The sequence below is a fragment of the Rhodnius prolixus genome, unplaced genomic scaffold (assembly GCF_049639745.1).
Source record: "Rhodnius prolixus isolate KJV_2025 unplaced genomic scaffold, Rpr scaffold_10, whole genome shotgun sequence".
NCBI classification, from domain to species: Eukaryota; Metazoa; Arthropoda; class Insecta; order Hemiptera; family Reduviidae; genus Rhodnius; species Rhodnius prolixus.
The window spans coordinates 10840578-10865076 of NW_027411615.1; the positions used below are offsets into that span (position 1 = coordinate 10840578).

The following is a 24499-nucleotide window of genomic DNA, read 5'->3' on the forward strand; positions in this document are numbered from 1 at the left end:
GAAACATGGATACATCACTACACTCCTGAGACCAAAGAACAATCTAAACAATGGGTTACCAAGGGGGAATCTGCGCCAAAAAAGGCGAAGACCGTTCCTTCGGCCGGAAAGATTATGGCGAATGTCTTTTGGGATTCGCAAGGAATAATCCTCATCGACTATCTGGAAAAGGGTAAAACTATTACAGGTGCATATTATTCATCGTTATTGGACCGTTTGAAAACCGAGCTGCAAGAAAAACGCTCACGATTGGCCCACAAAAAAGTCCTTTTCCATCACGACAACGCACCAGCTCACACCTCAGCAGTTGTGGTCGCAAAATTAATGGAAATAGGGTTCCAACTCGTTTCACATCCCCCCTATTCTCCAGACTTGGCTCCCTCGGACTACTATTTGTTCCCCAATATGAAGAAATGGCTGGCGGGAAAAAGATTTTATTCAAACGAGGAGGTGAATGCAGAAACGAATGGCTATTTTTCAGACTTGGACAAATCCTATTATTCGGAAGGGATCAACAAACTAGAGCAGCGTTGGACGAAGTGTATAAGCCTAAAAGGAGACTATGTTGAAAAATAAAAAAGGTTTACCCCAAAAAATTAAGTAGTTTTTATTTTTGCACGCACTTTTCAAACGACCCTCGTACACTGATTATAAATTATTTTTAATGCTGAAACAATTTAAGACTGCGGTAAAAGAATATTCATTAAGACTAATGCTGTTAAGAGGAATACCTTTAACTGGGCTGAAACTGAACACCGTCAGACACGCGAAATTAATACCATTATATAATTTATCTTGTGATGAGTCTCAGCTTAACAAAGAGAAGTTAGAGTTGTCTGAAAGAAGCTGTCAACCGCATTGCTAGTTAGAAATACGAATCTGCCAGCCACACTCTTAGCAACTTCGGCCTACCGTACCATTTGTTTTTTTGAATTTTTCTGTAGGATTTAACCGTTTTTTGACTCCTCTTACAAATCAGCTTAAATTTAAGATTTTTATGTTATAGGTGGCTCATAAACAAATAAAGTAATGTTGCTTAACACATGACGTTTGTTTAAACAAGATTGAGAAAGTCAGTCACATGATAATTCAAACATTATTTTGTAAATAAATAAATAATAATAATAACAATTAATACCAACATAAACAAGAGAAGTAGGTGATTAGAAACGTCTTACGTTAAAAATATATAATAAAGGATTCGAGACGGAAAGCGTCGCTTTATTGACCTATTAAAATTAGTCTATAAAATCGTTTTAAGGATTCATTCTTTCTTCAAAACTTAATTCCTTTTTCTCCTTTCTTCACTTTTGAATCCACAAAAAAGTCCAGTCCTTTCGATAAAAAATTCTTCATCAGATTACAGAGTTCTCCATTTTACGTCACTATTGTTACAACCTCCTTAACGACCTCAAGATCTCATAGGTTTCTGCAGAATCTAAATCTTAATAGCCGGAATTCTTTGAATCTTTGAACTATCTTTATTAACTCAGATTTTAAAATTCTTGCCTTAAAAACAATTCCAGATTGTCCACCATTTCGTTTGAAACACTGTTGGCTTGGTGATCATCTCCGACTATAACTCTAGCAGCGGATCTATTGCCAGTGGGCAGCTTCTCCCCTACAGTTGTTTCAGCCAAGAAGACTTCTTACATCTAATTCCCTGATATTTTGATATTTTTTCTAAAATAAATGTAAAAATCAATAAGCATTTCCATATATAGTAATCTACATACATAACTGACATCTTTTAGTTTTGCAAGATCTTTGCATTTAGAAAGAAAAACAGATTTGTAGCGAATCAAAAAGTTTTTGATGTAGCTTTTACTGGGTTGTTTATTTTACTTTAGACAGTTTGAATTTAATAAATGATTTTCTGGTATTTTAACTTTTCTGGGTTAAAATTGAAATTTATTATTTAATTAACGTTGCATAACTGTCAAAAGTGTTTTAGATGAGTAAGATAATGGGTGAAACTTCAGTTACTAAAAGTAATTGCTATCAATTTACACAAATTTCAAAACAGATGCCACATTCTTCCTTGCGAAGTTTAACTTCATATTATAAATGTACCAAAAAGTTTGCCGTTAAATTTTCTCTAGGCATTGTCATTAAAATAAATGTTATCTAAATATTTACAATAATAGGAGTTCAGAATGTTTTACAATAGAGTCGACTATTAGTAGCAACTTTGTCATTTTATTATGCACTTTAGATGGGTGAAGGGTGTCTGTAGATGGGTGGATGGCTCTTTACAAGTCAGCCCTCACACCTACACACCTTATTCTTTATTAATATCATTAATTATCAATACATGCAACCTTATTAAAATTCGAAGTGAAGCCCAGAAAGTAAATTCTATGGATAAAATGTGAAAAGAAAGATGCAATTTCTTACTAAACCGGCCAGTTTTTGTCATAATTTTAGCTGTCATTAATTTTGCAAATAGTTTTTTTTACAAATCTACGTGCCAACTAAAGTTTACACTAAAGAAGTAAAGAAGGTAGAGAAAATATTGTGATCATAATAGTAAACAAACAAATTAAGTTTTTAATGAAGGTTTTTCACAAAAAATTAATTAGTTGTTGCCTAGAGTCTTGTAAAGAAGATTTGCTACGCCAAGAAATGCCAGAAGATTGCGTTATAAGCTGTTTAGTGACTTTGAAAAGGAGAGAATAATCGATAAACATGAACCAGCCGTTTCGACTGTAACCATTCTTCTGGGCTAAAGTATGGTAGGAAACCAGCAATGTTACTATCCTGGCGTTATTGGTAATTTTAGGAGCGTGTTTCTCTACTTGGACTTGTTTACATATTTAATGTTATTAAGCTTATAACTTTAATGTTTTAGGCAAGCAAAGTTTTTGGTTCACAGTGTAAAAGAATTGGAGAACCTTGCTTTGTCCCTTAAAGTCTGTTCTTTGCCCTTAACTAATAAATATTTGTAATTCAACCAGATCAGGGTATTAAGGGCTGGTGTTTGAATGTTTGGCTGGTTCCACGTTTCGGAGCCTCTGTTTTATTTCAATTACTATCTTCTCCCAGTTCCTGATACCAGAGATGTCTGAAACGAAAAATCTATTTTCTGTTTTAAATAAAAGGGTGTTTCTTGGCCACAGCCAATAATTTCAAAGTAAATTTGCCTATAAAAATAGCGAAAAAAAAGATAGCTTATTGACAGTTCTTACTAGTTAAGAACAACCTTATACAACTGTCCTACCGGACAGTTTTAATATTACTATTTTGTTATTCTAAATCTATTCATAACTATTGTAACAAAGAATTATTAGGTAATTTTTATGTTAGATATGATGTAACATCCTTATTATGAAATGATTACAATTCTAGGTACAATATTATTAATTATAATTCAGTGATAAATGATAACTGAAAAATCAAGAAACTGATTCTCTCTTATAATATTAAATCACTTTGATTTTGATTTGATTACCGTTTATATTTAATAATTAATTCTATGGGATGCATCACTCTCTCTTACTACGAGTAAGGAAAAGTATTGTAATCATGCTTTTCATGTGGTTTAGTTTTTCTCAAAAAGTACCTTTCAGTGGGATTTGATTTTACTCTAAGTCATGAGTTATGTTCAAATTCGTAATTTGAAAAAAAATGCAACAGTTAAAATGTTGGCTATAATAATAAGTCGACTGAGCTATTCGTTTTCCACTTGACCAACCGTTTTGGAAAACAAATTTCTTAATGAATTTTTGAATAACAATAGAATCTGTTTTATTCTTTTCACAGCCAGCCAGTAGACGTTAGTTGGCTTCCAGAGGAAGCCAGGATGTTAGGCTTCCCTTTGGAGTGCCATCTAAATCTTAGTGAAGCTTTCAAAAACCTTACATAACTTTAAGCATAGTTAAATGAATTACAATAAGTCTAGTTTCTAAGAATATTGGCCAAGAAGTTAAGTAATGCAATAAGGAATCTGGTGATTGTTCACTCATACTTACCTCTCTCGTAAAGGGTAAAGTGTAGCAATTGTGGAAATTTTTTGACGTGAAGTTTTTGTGATTGGATGTAGTGGAGAGGGGGGCACAATTGAACAGAATTTACATTTTCTGTTCACAGAGTGCACAGAATCGTATTATTGAACCTTTTTATTTTGTTTTCTACAACTTCCAAGTCTCCTTAACAGATCTATATCAATAAACAGTTGGTACTTTACATACATATCTATATTTTTTTAATTTAAAAATGTGTCAAATGTTAATATCTGCCCCACTGGTGGGGTAGCTTTGAACACAATATAAAATAGAAAGAAATGATATTACTTTACTCTGAATCTACCTTCTATCAGTTATTTCTCTCACTACTACATTACTTTCTCTTTTAAACCCTTAACTCTGTTGTACCCCAAGTGTGATGGGTTTAGGAAGTTTGAACAAAATATTCGGTTTGTTGCGCTTCTTAATGTAGGTTCGGACCACTTTCCTCTTCTCTGCGATTAACCAAAAAAAAAAGTCACAAACTTGCAGGTCGGTAGGGCGGCACATTTTAACTGTGATGTTTAAATGTGCCCCCTCTCCTTCCATAAGAGAAAATATAATATCCAACACTTTTTGCAAGCAAATAGACTTTTGTAAATACTAAATTTAAAATAACGAATTCGAAATGTTAATATGGACTAACAATACTTACACCTAGACCGCTACAATCTTCACAATACACTTCCAAGGTTGCAACAAAAAATTTTACTTCCACCTTACAAAATATAACATTCCTCAATACTGACTTTACAAACAATGAAAACGAAGAGAAACTCTGTCAATTATACAGCAGGGCTGCCACAAAATATGGAGAAAATTACCAATCATAAATGTTTTAAATATTTGGCGAGAAATTAAAACTGTTCAAAGGTGCCCCCCTCTCCCCTATACCTTTTGATCTCTCCTGGACCCAAAAAAACTGATGTCAACAATGTACCGTATAGGTCTGCCTAACCGTATTTGCATAACTCAAAAGTGGAAGGAAATTCACAGTTCGTATGAATTTGATTCTTTGATTCGGTCCACCAAAGAGCCAAATAAAGTTACATCAAAATCTATCAACCATAAATGATTATTTATTATTTATTTTTTTTTGCAAATTTCTCCAAAACGGCTTCAATGAATTACATTGAACTTAATTAATTTCATATGTTGGAGCGCTTACTGCAAACATTTAGACATAACCTGAATATTTTGAGACCATTTTCTAGCATGATTCGGTTATTCGATTCTATGAAGGTTTGGGAAAGGAAATAAAGTGACCGGAAGTAACGATTTCCCGGAGTAATTTTCTGCGCTTTTCTCGAAAATCAGTGCAGCTTATTTAATTAAACATAGCTTATTACTTACTCAAATAAAAGGTTGTAACTCCAATATGATACAATTATAATGCCATTGAATTGTCCATTTTTGTAATGAGAATCAATTTCGAGAAAAACAGAAATTTCAAGGAAAACGCTTGATTGGAGAGCCTTGAACGATTTTCTGTTAGCTCATTTGTCTACTCAAGAACTGTCCAATCAGAGTTATCGCTTTGTGATTTGATGAACTTTATTTTAGAAATGAAGGAAGGCCTCTGATACATTTCCCTTAATGCCAAAGCTCTTCTAATGCAGTACAACTGCATTTTAGTTACTTTAAAATTTAAAGAAGATAACCTTGCAAGTTGTTCGTGTTTTTTTTTTTTACAACGATGATATCTATGATTAAAAACTATTTCAGAACTTGTGCTTACGAGGGTCGTTTGAAAAGTCCGTGCAAAGTCAGAGAGATAGCACCACTGGCGCGTATCGAGGTTATGTTTAGTTAGTAGCATCTCTTGGAAGAACACACACCAAGTTTCAGCCAGATCGGTCTATTTCTTTGTGTTTGGCATTCATTTGAATCGAGGAAGTCGAGTGATTTTCAAAAAATGGACGAAAAAGAATTTCGTGTGTTGATTAAACACTACTTTATGAAAGGCAAAACGCCTCAGGAGACTAAAGAGAAGCTTGATAAACATTATGGTGACTCTGCACCTTCGATTAGAACAGTTTATAAGTGGTTTCAAAATTTTCGGAGTGGCCATATGGGCACAAGTGACGCTGAACGTTCTGGACGCCCTGTTGAGGTTACTACTCCAGAAATCATTGATAAAATCCATGATATGGTGATGGATGACAGAAGAGTGAAGGTGCGTGAGATTGCTAGTGCTGTGGGCATCTCGAATGAATGGGTACATAATATTTTGCATCAACATTTGGACATGACAAAGCTATCCGCAAGATGGGTGCCGCGATTGCTCACGCTTGACCAAAAACGAAATCGTGTGAAGTGTTGCAAGGACGGTTTGCAGCTGTTCCAGAAGAATCCGCAGGACTTTAAGCGTCGTTTCGTCACTGTGGATGAAACATGGATACATCACTACACTCCTGAGACCAAAGAACAATCTAAACAATGGGTTACCAAGGGGGAATCTGCGCCAAAAAAGGCGAAGACCGTTCCTTCGGCCGGAAAGATTATGGCGACTGTCTTTGGGATTCGCAAGGAATAATCCTCAACGACTATCTGGAAAAGGGTAAAACTATTACAGGTGCATATTATTCATCGTTATTGGACCGTTTGAAAACCGAGCTGCAAGAAAAACGCCCACGATTGGGCCACAAAAAAGTCCTTTTCCATCACAACAACGCACCAGCTCACACCTCAGCAGTTGTGGTCGCAAAATTAATGGAAATAGGGTTCCAACTCGTTTCACATCCCCCCTATTCTCCAGACTTGGCTCCCTCGGACTACTATTTGTTCCCCAATATGAAGAAATGGCTGGCGGGAAAAAGATTTTATTCAAACGAGGAGGTGAATGCAGAAACGAATGGCTATTTTTCAGACTTGGACAAATCCTATTATTCGGAAGGGATCAACAAACTAGAGCAGCGTTGGACGAAGTGTATAAGCCTAAAAGGAGACTAAGTTGTAAAATAAAAAAGGTTTACCCCAAAAAATTAAGTAGTTTTTATTTTTGCACGGACTTTTCAAACGACCCTCGTAAGTGCGAAAAATAAAAATGTGACCTAAAAGATGTAATTCAACGATTTGTTTGTTTTTTTAAATTTAAGAAATTGAAACACTGTTTAAACAGCTGACCCAGAATAGGCTATTTTATTTATAAACGTTTACATTATGTATTTTAAATTTACTACAAACCAGTTTTTTTTGGCAATGTAAACGATTACTTCAAAGGACTTCACGATTTTGAAGATGTGTGTTGAAAACAGTGAGGTTAGTAATGTTTACAAATATTGCGTCACTATCTGATTTTGCCAGGTCATCATTTAAAGAGATTTTTTTTGTAAACCCCTTTCGTTTTATTTAGAACTTCTTGCTGAACTATTTAGATTGGACTAAAAAACTAGAAAATTATTCAAATGAATGTTTATTATTATTATTATTATCCTTCGCTTGACATCGGCATTTCAGGCATTCTGTGCCAAGCAGCTCAACATTATTTTGCCATGTAGACTAAATGAGCCAAAACTGATATTATCTCTAAATGCGTGGCCAAATTATGATGTTACTTTGTCATTTCTCGTTTATTCCGGCAGAGCGAAACAATAACTCTATTAAGGTGTTTGTCCAGATCACAGTGATCAGGTGCTCATTCGAAACTAGGCCTCCAATCCGAGCAATTCTTTACACATTTACAGCAAAGATGAGACTCTAATATTCCCAATTCTCTTGTGAGGGCGGTGATTGCTTTTGCCCTGTAAATCAGCCAGTTCATTTGCCTTACTCTTCGCAATGCCCAACTGATTATTAGAGAAACAAACAGCTGCGTTTCTATCCTTAATATCCCCAAAAAGAAGCTTTACCAATACAAGCGAACAAATTACAGTTATAAAGGAGGATTTGCCCTATATTTTAAAGAAAATTTGGGAATTTTATCTTTTATAGAAAAAGAGAAAAAAATTGTCAGTTTGGTGTTCTTCAACGTTACTCTTTTCCGTGCAGTTTTTGACGATCAACCCTTATACAACTGCCCTAGCAGACAGTTATAATAAAAGTTGTATATCTACATATCTGTAATACTCATACAAAAGATTAGAAAAAGCAGTAAGAGTTACTATAAAAAACAAAAAATTTCAGTCCCAATTGCAGGAATATCTTTGAAAATTAAGAAATTTAGTAACTCACTTAACACTCCTTTATAACATACAAGAATTTTGGAATTTTAAAGTTGTGTAAGTAATTGGAAATCGATTCCTGAACACTAAAAAATTCTTTGAAAAGTGCTCAAGAGTTCAAGAGTATTCCAAAAAATGAATTTACCCACTCATCGTGTATACCCACTTTCTAATATATCGAACATTTTAAATGTTTACTTAATTTTAAACATAACGTAATTAATTAAGCAATTATTTCTAGTAGAACTTTTATATTAAGCAGCAGGTACTGTGTCATTAATTACTTTAATTGAGCAAATTTATTTTACTGTGTGTAATATACAGGGTGTTCAGCATAAGACTACGGTAACTTCGGGAGGCGATTCTGGGCATCATTTGCAACAAAAAATTCCATATAAACTATGGCTCGATTCGGCTCCGTTTAGTAGATATTTTTAATTTTAGTTTTTTCAAGGTGTTACTACGTTTTAGCAAAAAGTTGTCTATATTTCTCAAACTATTAATGCTACAGCTATTTTAATAAGCTCATTAGAAAGAAGGTTAAATTTCCTTTTAAATAAGCTAATTTATATTCCAAAATAATAATATTAAGTATTTTCCTTTGTGGCCCAAACATAAGAAATAGCGTTTCTAATTTTTTTCCAAAAACTTTGACTTCATTTTTCTTAAAAACATTTTATATGAAAAAACCGTGCACTATTCAGGAAAAACATCTACATACGATCACCTTTCGAACGGTATACAATAATTGGGGTTATGTTAAAAATTGATGCAGAAATATGTGATTAATTGCAAAAAAGTAGGCCTCAAAACAGCGTCAGCATTATGAAAGGAATTCACCTACCATAAGAATATAACTGATCAGAATCATCAAATCCAGTGCGATTTTTTGCAAACGTGTAATTTAATAAGCGTTCGGTACACCCTATCAGGAAAACATCTAGAATATTCCCGCCTAGCTTTTCCACTAGGTACTCCAATCTACGAAACCGTAGATGTATAACATATCGCGATATTCAATATTCGAATACGTTGGCATAATGATAGCAAAATGACAACTAAATATCTAATGAAAATGTAGACTTTAAACTATCTTTTCTGCTTGTTGTATTTATTTGTTTTTATAAGCTGTATTAGAATAAAACATGTCAGTTTTTAACTTAGAGATTAGAGCGATAAGTAAATTCTCGGTTTATTCATTAGCTCTTCACAACCTGTTAATTCCAAAAGTTTATTGAGTAGTTCAAGAAAATCTGTGATTTGTTCACATTATTTGGCATATTTCTTTAATTAACTAAAGAATAACAAACAGATTTAAACTCGTTAAACGAAAATCCTTTCTTTTGAAATTGGTACCTAACACTCATTTAGCATCATATTTAGCATCATATAATGAAGTCAAAGTTTTTGGAATAAATTAGAAACTTGCTATTTCTTATGTTTGGGCCACAAAGGAAAATACTTAATATTATTATTTTGGAATATAAATTAGCTTATTTAAAAGGAAATTTAACCTTCTTTCTAATGAGCTTATTAAAATAGCTGTAGCATTAATAGTTTGAGAAATATAGACAACTTTTTGCTAAAACGTAGTAACACCTTGAAAAAACTAAAATTAAAAATATCTACAAAACGGAGCCGAATCGAGCCATAGTTTATATGGAATTTTTTGTTGCAAATGATGCCCAGAATCGCCTCCCGAAGTTACCGTAGTCTTATGCTGAACACCCTGTATATATATTATCACGCTTTCTGCCATGGTTAATATTATCACACCACTGTTTACCTTTCCATTTTTTAAATGATCACTTTTTGTAATTTTTGCAATCGCCATTACAACGTGTGCTTGAAAATGTATGATGACCCTTCCTTTTCTGATAAAGTCATTAATTTAAGATTCAGTTATTGATACAGTTATTAACTGCGAAAAACGAATGCGAATTGTATTGCATTTCAATGAATGTTATTGTCCATGCAGTTTAGCCAATGAATAATAATCGTGTTACCAAATTAATAAAAAATTATATCATTTACTTAAATTACTGTCATGAGGCATTCACAATGTTAAATAATGCAAAATTTTGCCTGATCTTTATCAGAATTGAAAGTACTAAATTCTAACTTAGTTTGGATCAATTATCTATATTATTAATATGGCTGCTTTGGATAATTTACGTTGAGTTCATCAGATACAGAAAAGATTTTATTTTCATTTTTTGACGCGATTTACTCGCCTTATCAGTAAATAAATAAATTATAGATGACGTTGTAATTAAAAGAATTCTATAAATGGCTGATAATTGTGAAGTTGGCGTTATTTTTTTTAGATTAAGAAATAAATCTGTATCAAACTTTTAATTCACCAAATAAATAACAGAAAACTCCAAAATGTAACTAAATTGGTTTTTTAATTTAGGTTGGTAGCATGGCCTGAGAACATATAACTTCTTTTTTTTAAAAAAAACATTTCTGTGTTATTCACTCTGGCTTCCCACTCAATTTCTATTTTAATAAAGACTTTGCTTTTTTCTTTTTTGCGCTTTGACACTCTGAATAGGTCATTAATTATATAAAGAAAGGTTGAAGAGGTAATTTAAGCACTTTTGCTAACTTTTTTACTTTCTACTTATTTCTATTTCATCACTGGGTTTTTGTCTCGAAGTAGAAATTGTTACTTCTACCTCCTTAACTAAACTAAACTCGTTTGCATGGCCTATGGATTCAAAAATTAATAAATAAAATCATATACATATAATACTTATTAATTTAATTACAGAAGACTTTTATGGTAGATCTTTACAAGGAATGATTGGTGGTGTGATATCTTTATTAAACAAGGCTAACCAGTAGATCTGTTTAAACCAGTTGTGATCCTTAATATCTTCTACACCACGGATTAGATTACCATATCTTAGAGAAACATCTGTTTGTAGTAAATTATGTAATAAATCTTTTAAATCATTGCTAAAATAACTTTTAAGTATGTAAGATCCTGTCATTATACGTTCAAACAATTCCATTTCATTAAGACAGCAAAAAGGTGAAACACCGGAAACCAGTTCATATAATAATACACCGTACGACCAATAATCCACAGATTTCCCATATCCTTTACTGGCTATTATTTCTGGTGCTATGTATTCAGGAGTCCCACAAAATGTATATGTACGATTTTTAATTCTTTTACATAAGCCAAAATCACTTAATCTAATATAGCCTTGATTGTCCAGCAATATATTCTCTGGTTTTAAATCTCTGTACACTATATCTAGATAATGTAGATATTCTAAAGCTAATAATATTTGGCCAGCATAAAATTTAGCTATTGATTCTTGAAATTGGTTCTTTTTTTTTAAATATTTAAATAGATCGCCACATTCAACGAATGGCAGTACGAGGTATAAATGTTTATGGTGATAAAAATATGATTCTAGGTGTATTGTAAATGGAAAATGGATAGACCTTAAGATTTCCCTTTCATTATAAATGGCGTTGTAATTCTTATTTGTAAATTTGTGTATTATTACTTTGATAGCAAATGGAGTGCCCGTTACTTTACTATTAAATAACATCACTCTGCCAAATTTACCTTTACCAATAGTTTTTATGTAGTAAAAATCATTGATCGTAGCTTTATGGTGTTCAGTTGCGTTCATTCTTTCGAGAAAATCCTTTTTCGCTTTAACTAAAAACGCTTTCCATTCGTGATTTTTCTTTAATTTTGTACAAATTGCTTCCATATTTATTATAGTTTAATTTTTTCCCTAAAATATACTCAAAATATTTCAAAATGTTTAGTGAATAAAATGTTTCAAAATTTTAAGTTTTATCACATGTTAATATTTTAGTTACTAACATTAAATATTTTATAGTCTCTTGCTTATAACAAATAATTTCTTAATTCTATCCTTGTTTTAACATTTGGACCAATTTGAATTCCATGATTTTTTATTTTTAATACTGGAAATTTAAGATATTAGCTTACAAGTTCTGTCAAAAGAAGTATGAGTATGTTATGAAGACTGAATTACGATTGAAAATCCAAAGTGTAAGCCATTAATCAATTCACAAAACAGACAAAGAAAACAAAATGTAAAAGAAGCAACAAATTGGATGTAGTTAAACAACAATAGATGAGCACAGATCCTATGGTATTTACTATGTGGTTAATATGCGACAATTGCAATAAGTGATTATTTTGGTTTAATAAAGTGCTTTCCATTGAGAGAATCTTTATTCAATTTTACTTCTGCAAATTCAATAAGTTTTAGTCTTATTTTCGGTTCTAAATTTTTTTGTTGTTGCAAAATGTTATCAACTAAAGCTTTTTTTAAGTTATTGGTTAGATCCAATCCTTTCAATCTAATCCAGTCCTTCGGCATATCGTCAACGCTCCTTATTATGTACCCAATTTAACCCTCCACACAGACCTCAATATCCCTTTTGTCAATGAACTAATCCATTCTCGCTTCCTTAATTTCCATAATAGCCTAACCATACATCCTAATCCCACAGCACAAGCCTTATCCACAACAACCCATCCCGACAGTCCTTCACGACGCCTGAAACGACGTTGACCCCGTGACCTTTTACCTATTTCGTAAACTTCCTTCCAACCCCTAGAGAGTTCCAGCATTGGCTGGCCCCTCTCAGCATGCCTTCCCGATTGTGGCGCAGGATCCTCGGGTTCAGCCTACAATCTGTGCCTAACAAATTGATGAACACATTTACTTGATGTATGTTATATGTATACAGGTTGTGGGCTAATCTAAAGAATAGGTACCCGGAGGTGTGGCCTGTTTATTTTTAGGGTGTGGGAAGTACAGCGTACCTACCGGTGAGATTTTAAACTACTTCCCGCCAATGAACTGTTTCGGATTGTGCGAATTTCGTAACTCTTATGTTTCGCGCGCATGCGCAGTACACTTACTGCATAGTAACTGCCTCCTTTTTAATGTATTAATAGTTCCCGCGAGTGCCCTGTTTGTGACTTGAGGTGCCTTTTTTTTGTAACTTTATGAGTATGAGCGTTTTAAATTTGCAGTTTTGCACCCTCCTCAGGAAAAGGACTCCACAGAATAAGGTAAGTTTCTTTTGTGTTGTTCTTTGTAATTATTGTAATGAATCTTGTGACACAAATTAAAAAATTGAGGGTGATTAGGTAGGTTAGGAGGGGGTGTGGGGGCGAAGCCCCCCATTAAGAAATAAATAAATCAGGGGTGTGGGGGCGAAGCCCCCCATTAAGAAATAAATAAATCAGGGGGTGTGGGGGCGAAGCCCCCCATTAAGAAATAAATAAATCAGGGGGTGTTTAAATAGAATTTTCAATCTTAAATAAATAATTCGAAGTGATTCTGATTCGCTGTTACCATATAACCCGCCAGATTTAAGTGTAAATATAAAATAAAGAAATAGTTTTCTATTTATATTTGAATATGGCGGGTTCTATAGTAACAGCGAATCAGAATCACTTCGAATTAGGCCACGCCTCTGGGGAGCTATTCTAAAGATTTACCGCAGTTTCTATCACAAGGTTTGCACATTTTGGCCCAGAAATCCTTCAGAAATGCTCTCTCATAAGGTCGCCACTGGAAGAATGACTTCTTTACCACATGTATTCTGCTAAGTAACGAGTCAAACTGGCCAGAGAGACGGTCCTTCACTTGCCCTTTTTGCGGAACACATCACAAATAAGGTTACGACAAAAAGAGGACAGCAAAACTAAGGCTCAATGGCGGAAGCTATACGCAGCACAATATCACGATTCCAATTACTTGTACGTACACATATGCTCCTTAGAACAAAAACTACTCTAGAAAAAAGTGAACATCTCCAAAATTTAATATCATATGTAAGTTTACTAGATTAAAAAAAAGTTGTATATTTCTATAAATTAAATGTGACAGTTCACATGGTAACAATCACAAATACTCAAAAATTAGGCCACGCCTCTAGGTGCCTAATCTTAAGATCAGCCAACCAATTTACATAATTATTGGATAAATTTGCACTTTAATGGTAATGATCAGTTTTTAACACATTTATTGGTTATTTTGAACTTTATTTTTTATTAGCCTTGGGTATTCATTGAAATGAAAACGTTAGCAGAACACTATAATAACTATAATTTCACTTTTTTATCTTTAATATGTAAATTACTTTATTTTTTATTAAAATAAAGTAATTATATTTTAGTTATTATTGCACAAAATAAAAGCTTCTACTTTTTTTTCAAACTAACTGCAGCTTTACATCACGTCGTTGAACGCTTGAGTTATTTAAGTAAAACGATCAGTTCTCTAGCTCGTAACTTTTGTGATGTATTTTAACTTTTACTTATAGAAAGTTCTAATGTCCCGTAAATATGGAGATGCGCAGACAGTATTTTGTATGTTTGAAAAGTCCCGGTTAGCTCAAACTTTAATATAAAATTGTCGCTTCCGATTCTAAAACAAGAATCATATGTTGATTTAGATAAAGACTTAAAGATGAAACTTCAGAAGATTAATACAATTATAATTGTAGAATTATGTTGTGTTCACATTCAGACTTGTTTATTAGTTAATTTAGTTTTAGTTACTTTTAGTTTCTAGGCGCCTTAGACCGCAAAGTTAAGATATATTGTAGTACGATTCTCGCAGTGGTTCTTAACACTGGTGTTCCGCGGATATGGTCCAAGTGTTCCGCGAAATTTCAATTTTAAATGTATTGAAATTTAGAAACTTAGGAAAGATACGAAAACAAAAAATTGTTCCTTTTTTTTAAATTTGAATTTAATATTAACTTCTTGCTAAATACCGAATTTCAAATTATATAATGTTAGTGTTCCACGAGAACAATATGAATATATAATTGTGTTCCTCGTCTATGAAAAGGTTAAGAACCACAGATATAAAGGGCTGAAAATTTTTTGAGTAAAGAAATTCTGTAAAATTATGGCCGTTCTTTATCTCTCACGGTGAACCACGTATTGATATGGAATTTTTTTCTCTTATACACCTTGTTTTTCTCAATTATAAACCATAGTTATTTTGTGCACAGATCTATAAATGTAGAAGATATAAAGGGTTGAAATTTTTTTGGGTCATGAAATTCTGTAAAATTATGGCCGTTCTATATCTCCCACTGTGAACCACGTATTCGTATGAAATTTTGTTCCCTTGTACACTTTGTTTTTCTAAATTATAAACTATAGTTATTTTGTGCACAGATCTATAAATGTAGAAGATATAAAGGGTTGAAATTTTTTTGGGTCATGAAATTCTGTAAAATTATAGCCGTTCTATATCTCCCACTGTGAACCACGTATTCGTATGAAATTTTGTTCTCTTGTACACTTTGTTTTTCTCAATTATAAACTATAGTTATTTTGTGCACAGATCTATAAATGTAGAAGATATAAAGGGTTGAAATTTTTTTGGGTCATGAAATTCTGTAAAATTATGGCCGTTCTATATCTCCCACTGTGAACCACGTATTCGTATGAAATTTTGTTCTCTTGTACACTTTGTTTTTCTCAATTATAAACTATAGTTATTTTGTGCACAGATCTATAAATGTAGAAGATATAAAGGGTTGAAATTTTTTTGGGTCATGAAATTCTGTAAAATTATGGCCGTTCTATATCTCCCACGGTCAACCACGTATTGGTATGGAATTTTGTTCTCTTGTACACTTTGTTTTTCTCAAATATAAACTATAGTTATTTTGTGCACAGATCTATAAATGTAGAAGATATAAAGGGATGAAAATTTTTTGGGTCATGAAATTCTGTAAAATTATGGCCGTTCTATATCTCCCACTGTGAACCACGTATTCGTATGAAATTTTGTTCTCTTGTACACTTTGTTTTTCTCAATTATAAACTATAGTTATTTTGTGCATAGATCTAAAAAGGTTGAAGATATAAAGGGATGAAAATTTTTTGGGTCATGAAATTCTGTAAAATTATGGCCGTTCTATATCTCCCACTGCGAACCACGTATTCGTATGAAATTTTGTTCTCTTGTACACTTTGTTTTTCTCAATTATAAACTATAGTTATTTTGTGCACAGATCTATAAATGTGGAAGATATAAAGGGTTGAAATTTTTTTGGGTCATGAAATTCTGTAAAGTTATGGCCGTTCTATATCTCCCACTGTGAACCACGTATTCGTATGAAATTTTGTTCTCTTGTACACTTTGTTTTTCTCAATTATAAACTATAGTTATTTTGTGCACAGATCTATAAATGTAGAAGATATAAAGGGTTGAAATTTTTTTGGGTCATTAAATTCTGTAAAATTATGGCCGTTCTATATCTCTCACTGTGAACCACGTATTGGTATGGAATTTTGTTCTCTTGTACACTTTGTTTTTCTCAATTATAAACTATAGTTATTTTGTGCACAGATCTATAAATGTAGAAGATATAAAGGGTTGAAATTTTTTTGGGTCATGAAATTCTGTAAAATTATGGCCGTTCTATATCTCCCACTGTGAACCACGTATTCGTATGAAATTTTGTACTCTTGTACACTTTGTTTTTCTCAATTATAAACTATAGTTATTTTGTGCACAGATTTATAAATGTAGAAGATATAAAGGGTTGAAATTTTTTTGGGTCATGAAATTCTGTAAAATTATGGCCGTTCTATATTTCCCACTGTGAACCACGTATTCGTATGAAATTTTGTTCTCTTGTACACTTTGTTTTTCTCAATTATAAACTATAGTTATTTTGTGCACAGATCTATAAATGTAGAAGATATAAAGGGTTGAAATTTTTTTGGGTCATGAAATTCTGTAAAATTATGGCCGTTCTATATCTCCCACTGTGAACCAGATATTCGTATAAAATATTGTTCCCTTGTACACTTTGTTTTTCTCAATTATAAACTATAGTTATTTTGTGCACAGATCTATAAATGTAGAAGATATAAAGGGTTGAAATTTTTTTGGGTCATGAAATTCTGTAAAATTATGGCCGTTCTATATCTCCCACTGTGAACCACGTATTCGTATGAAATTTTGTTCTCTTGTACACTTTGTTTTTCTCAATTATAAACTATAGTTATTTTGTGCACAGATCTATAAATGTAGAAGATATAAAGGGTTGAAATTTTTTTGGGTCATGAAATTCTGTAAAATTATGGCCGTTCTATATCTCCCACTGTCAACCACGTATTGGTATGGAATTTTGTTCTCTTGTACACTTTGTTTTTCTCAAATATAAACTATAGTTATTTTGTGCACAGATCTATAAATGTAGAAGATATAAAGGGATGAAAATTTTTTGGGTCATGAAATTCTGTAAAATTATGGCCGTTCTATATCTCCCACTGTGAACCACGTATTCGTATGAAATTTTGTTCTCTTGTACACTTTGTTTTTCTCAATTATAAACTATAGTTATTTTGTGCACAGATCTATAAATGTAGAAGATATAAAAGGTTGAAATTTTTTTGGGTCATGAAATTCTGTAAAATTATGGCCGTTCTATATCTCCCACTGTCAACCACGTATTGGTATGGAATTTTGTTCTCTTGTACACTTTGTTTTTCTCAAATATAAACTATAGTTATTTTGTGCACAGATCTATAAATGTAGAAGATATAAAGGGATGAAAATTTTTTGGGTCATGAAATTCTGTAAAATTATGGCCGTTCTATATCTCCCACTGTGAACCACGTATTCGTATGAAATTTTGTTCTCTTGTACACTTTGTTTTTCTCAATTATAAACTATAGTTATTTTGTGCACAGATCTATAAATGTAGAAGATATAAAGGGTTGAAATTTTTTTGGGTCATGAAATTCTGTAAAATTATGGCCGTTCTATATCTCCCACTGTGAACCAGATATTCGTATAAAATATTGTTCCCTTGTACACTTTGTTTTTCTCAATTATAAACTATAGTTATTTTGTGCACAGATCTATAAATGTAGAAGATATAAAGGGTTGAAATTTTTTTGGGTCATGAAATTCTGTAAAATTATGGCCGTTCTATATCTCCCACTGTGAACCACGTATTCGTATGAAATTTTGTTCTCTCGTACACTTTGTTTTTCTCAATTATAAACTATAGTTATTTTGTGCACAGATCTATAAATGTAGAAGATATAAAGGGTTGAAATTTTTTTGGGTCATGAAATTCTGTAAAATTATGGCCGTTCTATATCTCGCACTGTGAACCACGTATTCGTATGAAATTTTGTTCTCATGTACACTTTGTTTTTCTCAATTATAAACTATAGTTATTTTGTGCATAGATCTATAAATGTAGAAGATATAAAGGGTTGAAATTTTTTTGGGTCATGAAATTCTGTAAAATTATGGCCGTTCTATATCTCCCACTGTGAACCACGTATTCGTATGAAATTTTGTTCTCTTGTACACATTGTTTTTCTCAATTATAAACTATAGTTATTTTGTGCTCAGATCTATAAATGTAGAAGATATAAAGGGTTGAAATTTTTTTGGGTCATGAAATTCTGTAAAATTATGGCCGTTCTATATCTCCCACTGTGTACCACGTATTCGTATGAAATTTTGTTCTCTTGTACACTTTGTTTTTCTCAATTATAAACTATAGTTATTTTGTGCACAGATCTATAAATGTAGGAGATATAAAGGGTTGAAATTTTTTTGGGTCATGAAATTCTGTAAAATTATGGCCGTTCTATATCTCCCACTGTCAACCACGTATTGGTATGGAATTTTGTTCTCTTGTACACTTTGTTTTTCTCAAATATAAACTATAGTTATTTTGTGCATAGATCTATAAATGTAGAAGATATAAAGGGTTGAAATTTTTTTGGGTCATGAAATTCTGTAAAATTATGGCCGTTCTATATCTCCCACTGTGAACCACGTATTCGTATGAAATTTTGTTCTCTTGTACACATTGTTTTTCTCAATTATAAACTATAGTTATTTTGTGCTCAGATCTATAAATGTAGAAGATATAAAGGGTTGAAATTTTTTTGGGTCATGAAATTCTGTAAAATTATGGCCGTTCTATATCTCTCACTGTGAACCACGTATTGGTATGGAATTTTGTTCTCTTGTACACTTTGTTTTTCTCAATTATAAACTATAGTTATTTTTTGCACAGATCTATAAATGTAGAAGATATAAAGGGTTGACATTTTTTTGGGTCATGAAATTCTGTAAAATTATGGCCGTTCTATATCTCCCACTGTGAACCACGTATTCGTATGAAATTTTGTTCTCTTGTACACTTTGTTTTTCTCAATTATAAACTATAGTTATTTTGTGCTCAGATCTATAAATGTAGAAGATATAAAGGGTTGAAATTTTTTTGGGTCATGAAATTCTGTAAAATTATGGCCGTTCTATATCTCCCACTGTGAACCACGTATTCGTATGAAATTTTGTACTCTTGTACACTTTGTTTTTCTCAATTATAAACTATAGTTATTTTGTGCACAGATTTATAAATGTAGAAGATATAAAGGGTTGAAATTTTTTTGGGTCATGAAATTCTGTAAAATTATGGCCGTTCTATATCTCCCACTGTGAACCACGTATTCGTATGAAATTTTGTACTCTTGTACACTTTGTTTTTCTCAATTATAAACTATAGTTATTTTGTGCATAGATCTAAAAAGGTTGAAGATATAAAGGGATGAAAATTTTTTGGGTCATGAAATTTTGTAAAATTATTGCCGTTCTATATCTCCCTCTGTGAACCACGTATTCGTATGAAATTTTGTTCTCTTGTACACTTTGTTTTTCTCAAATATAAACTATAGTTATTTTGTGCACAGATCTATAAATGTAGAAGATATAAAGGGATGAAAATTTTTTGGGTCATGAAATTCTGTAAAATTATGGCCGTTCTATATTTCCCACTGTGAACCACGTATTCGTATGAAATTTTGTTCTCTTGTACACTTTGTTTTTCTCAATTATAAACTATAGTTATTTTGTGCACAGATCTATAAATGTAGAAGATATAAAGGGTTGAAATTTTTTTGGGTCATGAAATTCTGTAAAATTATGGCCGTTCTATATCTCCCACTGTGAACCAGATATTCGTATAAAATATTGTTCCCTTGTACACTTTGTTTTTCTCAATTATAAACTATAGTTATTTTGTGCACAGATCTATAAATGTAGAAGATATAAAGGGTTGAAATTTTTTTGGGTCATGAAATTCTGTAAAATTATGGCCGTTCTATATCTCCCACTGTGAACCACGTATTCGTATGAAATTTTGTACTCTTGTACACTTTGTTTTTCTCAATTATAAACTATAGTTATTTTGTGCATAGATCTAAAAAGGTTGAAGATATAAAGGGATGAAAATTTTTTGGGTCATGAAATTTTGTAAAATTATGGCCGTTCTATATCTCCCACTGTGAACCACGTATTCGTATGAAATTTTGTTCTCTTGTACACTTTGTTTTTCTCAATTATAAACTATAGTTATTTTGTGCACAGATCTATAAATGTAGAAGATATAAAGGGTTGAAATTTTTTTGGGTCATGAAATTCTGTAAAATTATGGCCGTTCTATATCTCCCACTGTCAACCACGTATTGGTATGGAATTTTGTTCTCTTGTACACTTTGTTTTTCTCAAATATAAACTATAGTTATTTTGTGCACAGATCTATAAATGTAGAAGATATAAAGGGATGAAAATTTTTTGGGTCATGAAATTCTGTAAAATTATGGCCGTTCTATATCTCCCACTGTGAACCACGTATTCGTATGAAATTTTGTTCTCTTGTACACTTTGTTTTTCTCAATTATAAACTGTAGTTATTTTGTGCACAGATCTATAAATGTAGAAGATATAAAGGGTTGAAATTTTTTTGGGTCATGAAATTCTGTAAAATGATGGCCGTTCTATATCTCCCACTGTGAACCAGATATTCGTATAAAATATTGTTCCCTTGTACACTTTGTTTTTCTCAATTATAAACTATAGTTATTTTGTGCACAGATCTATAAATGTAGAAGATATAAAGGGTTGAAATTTTTTTGGGTCATGAAATTCTGTAAAATTATGGCCGTTCTATATCTCCCACTGTGAACCACGTATTCGTATGAAATTTTGTTCTCTCGTACACTTTGTTTTTCTCAATTATAAACTATAGTTATTTTGTGCACAGATCTATAAATGTAGAAGATATAAAGGGTTGAAATTTTTTTGGGTCATGAAATTCTGTAAAATTATGGCCGTTCTATATCTCGCACTGTGAACCACGTATTCGTATGAAATTTTGTTCTCATGTACACTTTGTTTTTCTCAATTATAAACTATAGTTATTTTGTGCATAGATCTATAAATGTAGAAGATATAAAGGGTTGAAATTTTTTTGGGTCATGAAATTCTGTAAAATTATGGCCGTTCTATATCTCCCACTGTGAACCACGTATTCGTATGAAATTTTGTTCTCTTGTACACATTGTTTTTCTCAATTATAAACTATAGTTATTTTGTGCTCAGATCTATAAATGTAGAAGATATAAAGGGTTGAAATTTTTTTGGGTCATGAAATTCTGTAAAATTATGGCCGTTCTATATCTCCCACTGTGTACCACGTATTCGTATGAAATTTTGTTCTCTTGTACACTTTGTTTTTCTCAATTATAAACTATAGTTATTTTGTGCACAGATCTATAAATGTAGGAGATATAAAGGGTTGAAATTTTTTTGGGTCATGAAATTCTGTAAAATTATGGCCGTTCTATATCTCCCACTGTCAACCACGTATTGGTATGGAATTTTGTTCTCTTGTACACTTTGTTTTTCTCAAATATAAACTATAGTTATTTTGTGCACAGATCTATAAATGTAGAAGATATAAAGTGATGAATTTTTTTGGGTTATGATATTCTGTAAAATTATGGCCGTTCTATATCTCCCACTGTGAACCACGTATTCGTATGAAATTTTGTTCTCTTGTACACTTTGTTTTTCTCAATTATAAACTATAGTTATTTTGTGCACAGATCTATAAATGTAGAAGATATAAAGGGTTTTTTTTTTTGGGTCATGAAATTCTGTAAAATTATGGCCGTTCTGTATCTCCCACTGTAAACCACGTATTGATATGGAATTTTGTTCTCTTATACACTTTGTTTTTCTCAATTATAAACTATAGCTATGTTGTGGACAGATCTATAATTTTAGAAGATATAAAGTAGTGGTTCTTAACCGGTCTTCCGCGAATATGGTCCAAGTTTTCCGCGAAATTTCAATTTTAAATGTATTCAAATTTAGAAACTTAGGAAAGATACGAAAACAAAAAACAAACGTCTTTATTTGACCGATTCCTCGCCAATCTTGAATCCTAAGTTTAATAATTTACGGTCTCGAAACCTATATATTCATTATTATTATTATTTTTTATTTATTTCTATTAAAGAACATTTACTTTGAATTTGCTATTTAGCGACCCTGATGATGGTTTCATACCAGGCATACGTCTTTATTTGGTAATTAATGAATAAGTTGGATTAATAATTATTAATTTAAAGTGAATCCTATTTAATTTAAATTGAAAAACTTTTACCTATCTATTTCTAAAATGTTCTAAAATAAATTTAACTTGATCGCAATCATTTCTTTCAGTTTTTGGTGACGTTTCCGATAACTATGTTTTAGAGATGTGACTGATGCTTCTTAATTCCTAATGCACAGTTTTATATAATGAATCTGCCACGATTGGAATTTTTATTTGGTGAACATTTTAATAGACTTTGTTTATAAAGTTTCTTTTTGTCACTAGTAACTGGTTTGACAGTTACATTCTGATAGCTTCTCTCTTTTAAGAATATTCTGCTGGATTAATTCAGTAAAAATAGATTTTGTTGCTTTCCTTTTCAGATTTCTTTTATCTTTTAAAGATTACTGCATCCAAGTTTGATACTATGATCAACACTTACGCTGATGATACCGCTACTCTATTCTCACTTTCTGTCCCTTGGATGGCTTCCTAATTCCTACTTCGATCTAATAACTGAGTAAAATTCACTCTAACGAATAGAATTAAACGCACGAATACGTTCTCCATGGTAAAGGAAGTATCAGAAATTTTAATAAAACTCTTTATATTAACAAAACTTTGTAATGGTATATTTACAAACATTCTTTGTACAAATTACTTTCTGATAGTGGGGGGGAAAAAGACTGATGCACATTACTGCAGTTAGCACGAGTTAAGTGCACGTGGGTACTAGACTAGCATGGGATTGTTAGTGAAGGATCGCCCCACGGGAGCTATGTTGGCTAGCCCGTTACTAGGCTCTAAATCCCTACGCTTGGCTCCCCAATCAGTCCCTGATGGCGCATTAATACAGGAAACATCCATGGATTGTAGCAATAGCCTTTAAAAACGGCCCTTCCTCCTTTTACTACTTCTCATCGTGATGAAAATAATGATGACATCATCTCCCACTCCCGAACGTAATCATCGATACAATCATTATTTGCTTACTACTATTATAAACAGATTTTCGCTTGAAATCATCATGTCCGGTTATTATATGGTTTCCGGTGGCAAAAATTGCTATTAAAATTGATTATATGTATAACTATTGATTTCGATAAATGATGCTTTTTTTTGAAACCTCATGGGAGATGCAACTTTTTGTTTGGTCTATCTTTAAACATTTCTTTATGTTTTTGTATTTACAGCCCAATTCAGCTTTTCAAACCTGCTTGAAGGAAAATTAATTGACAAGATATTTTGTAGCAGGCGGTACAATGTTCTTCTAGTGATTTCCGTTTGGCTGGTTAGTAACATTCATTTCGAAGATTTTTATTTATCTTAACTGACAAGATGTAACCTTCCAGGATGAGTTTTTAGTCGAATACAGGAAGAGACAAATAGAGAGGAAAGACATGCAAGCGGAATTCATACTAAACTAAAAGTATAGTGCTGTTATACGAGTGTGTATTATTATTATTTAATAATAACGAGACTGATGCTGCTACAGAAAAACTATGCATGCGCCAAACCTTGTTGACGGCTTTCATTAGTGAGAATTCATTTTTGATGCAGTCAAATTGTTATGAAGGTTAGAGAGGAAGTTACTATGTATCAGATTCTTTAATTGTAGTTTCATAAGATCTCTGCATAACGGAGCTCATTCCAGTTCTTTTCCTAGAATTTCTGTGAAGGAAGAGAATCTCGATTGATCTCTGATCGCTTAGGGAGGAGAGTGAAGATCAGGTTTAAGGTTTATTGGATAGATAGATGTATTGAAGATTTACGGTGTATTCCTTGTAAGATTACAAACCTAAAATCTTTATGGTTATTCCTTATTGCTTGGATTGGATATTATCTGGAACTAAACTACGAGGTGTGGCT

At 32.2% G+C, this 24499-nt stretch overlaps 2 protein-coding genes across 5 annotated transcripts in view; one reads left to right on the forward strand and one right to left on the reverse strand.

Moving 5' to 3' along the window:
• Positions 1–24499, forward strand: part of LOC141456979 (uncharacterized) — a 300169-nt gene that overhangs the window by 10802 nt on the left and 264868 nt on the right. The window lies entirely within an intron of this gene.
• LOC141456756 (uncharacterized) lies at positions 1214–13072 on the reverse strand. 2 transcript variants are annotated; one of them, XM_074133017.1, is made up of 2 exons: positions 11757–13072; positions 1214–1683 (listed from the first exon to the last, which is right to left on the reverse strand). In XM_074133017.1, exons 1-2 carry the CDS (start codon positions 11905–11907, stop codon positions 1622–1624), a joined length of 213 nt encoding a protein of 70 aa, XP_073989118.1. In that variant the 5' UTR covers positions 11908–13072; the 3' UTR covers positions 1214–1621. The 2 variants fall into 2 exon arrangements, with proteins under 2 accessions (XP_073989118.1, XP_073989117.1); XM_074133016.1 differs by lacking the exon at positions 1214–1683 and adding an exon at positions 10516–10880.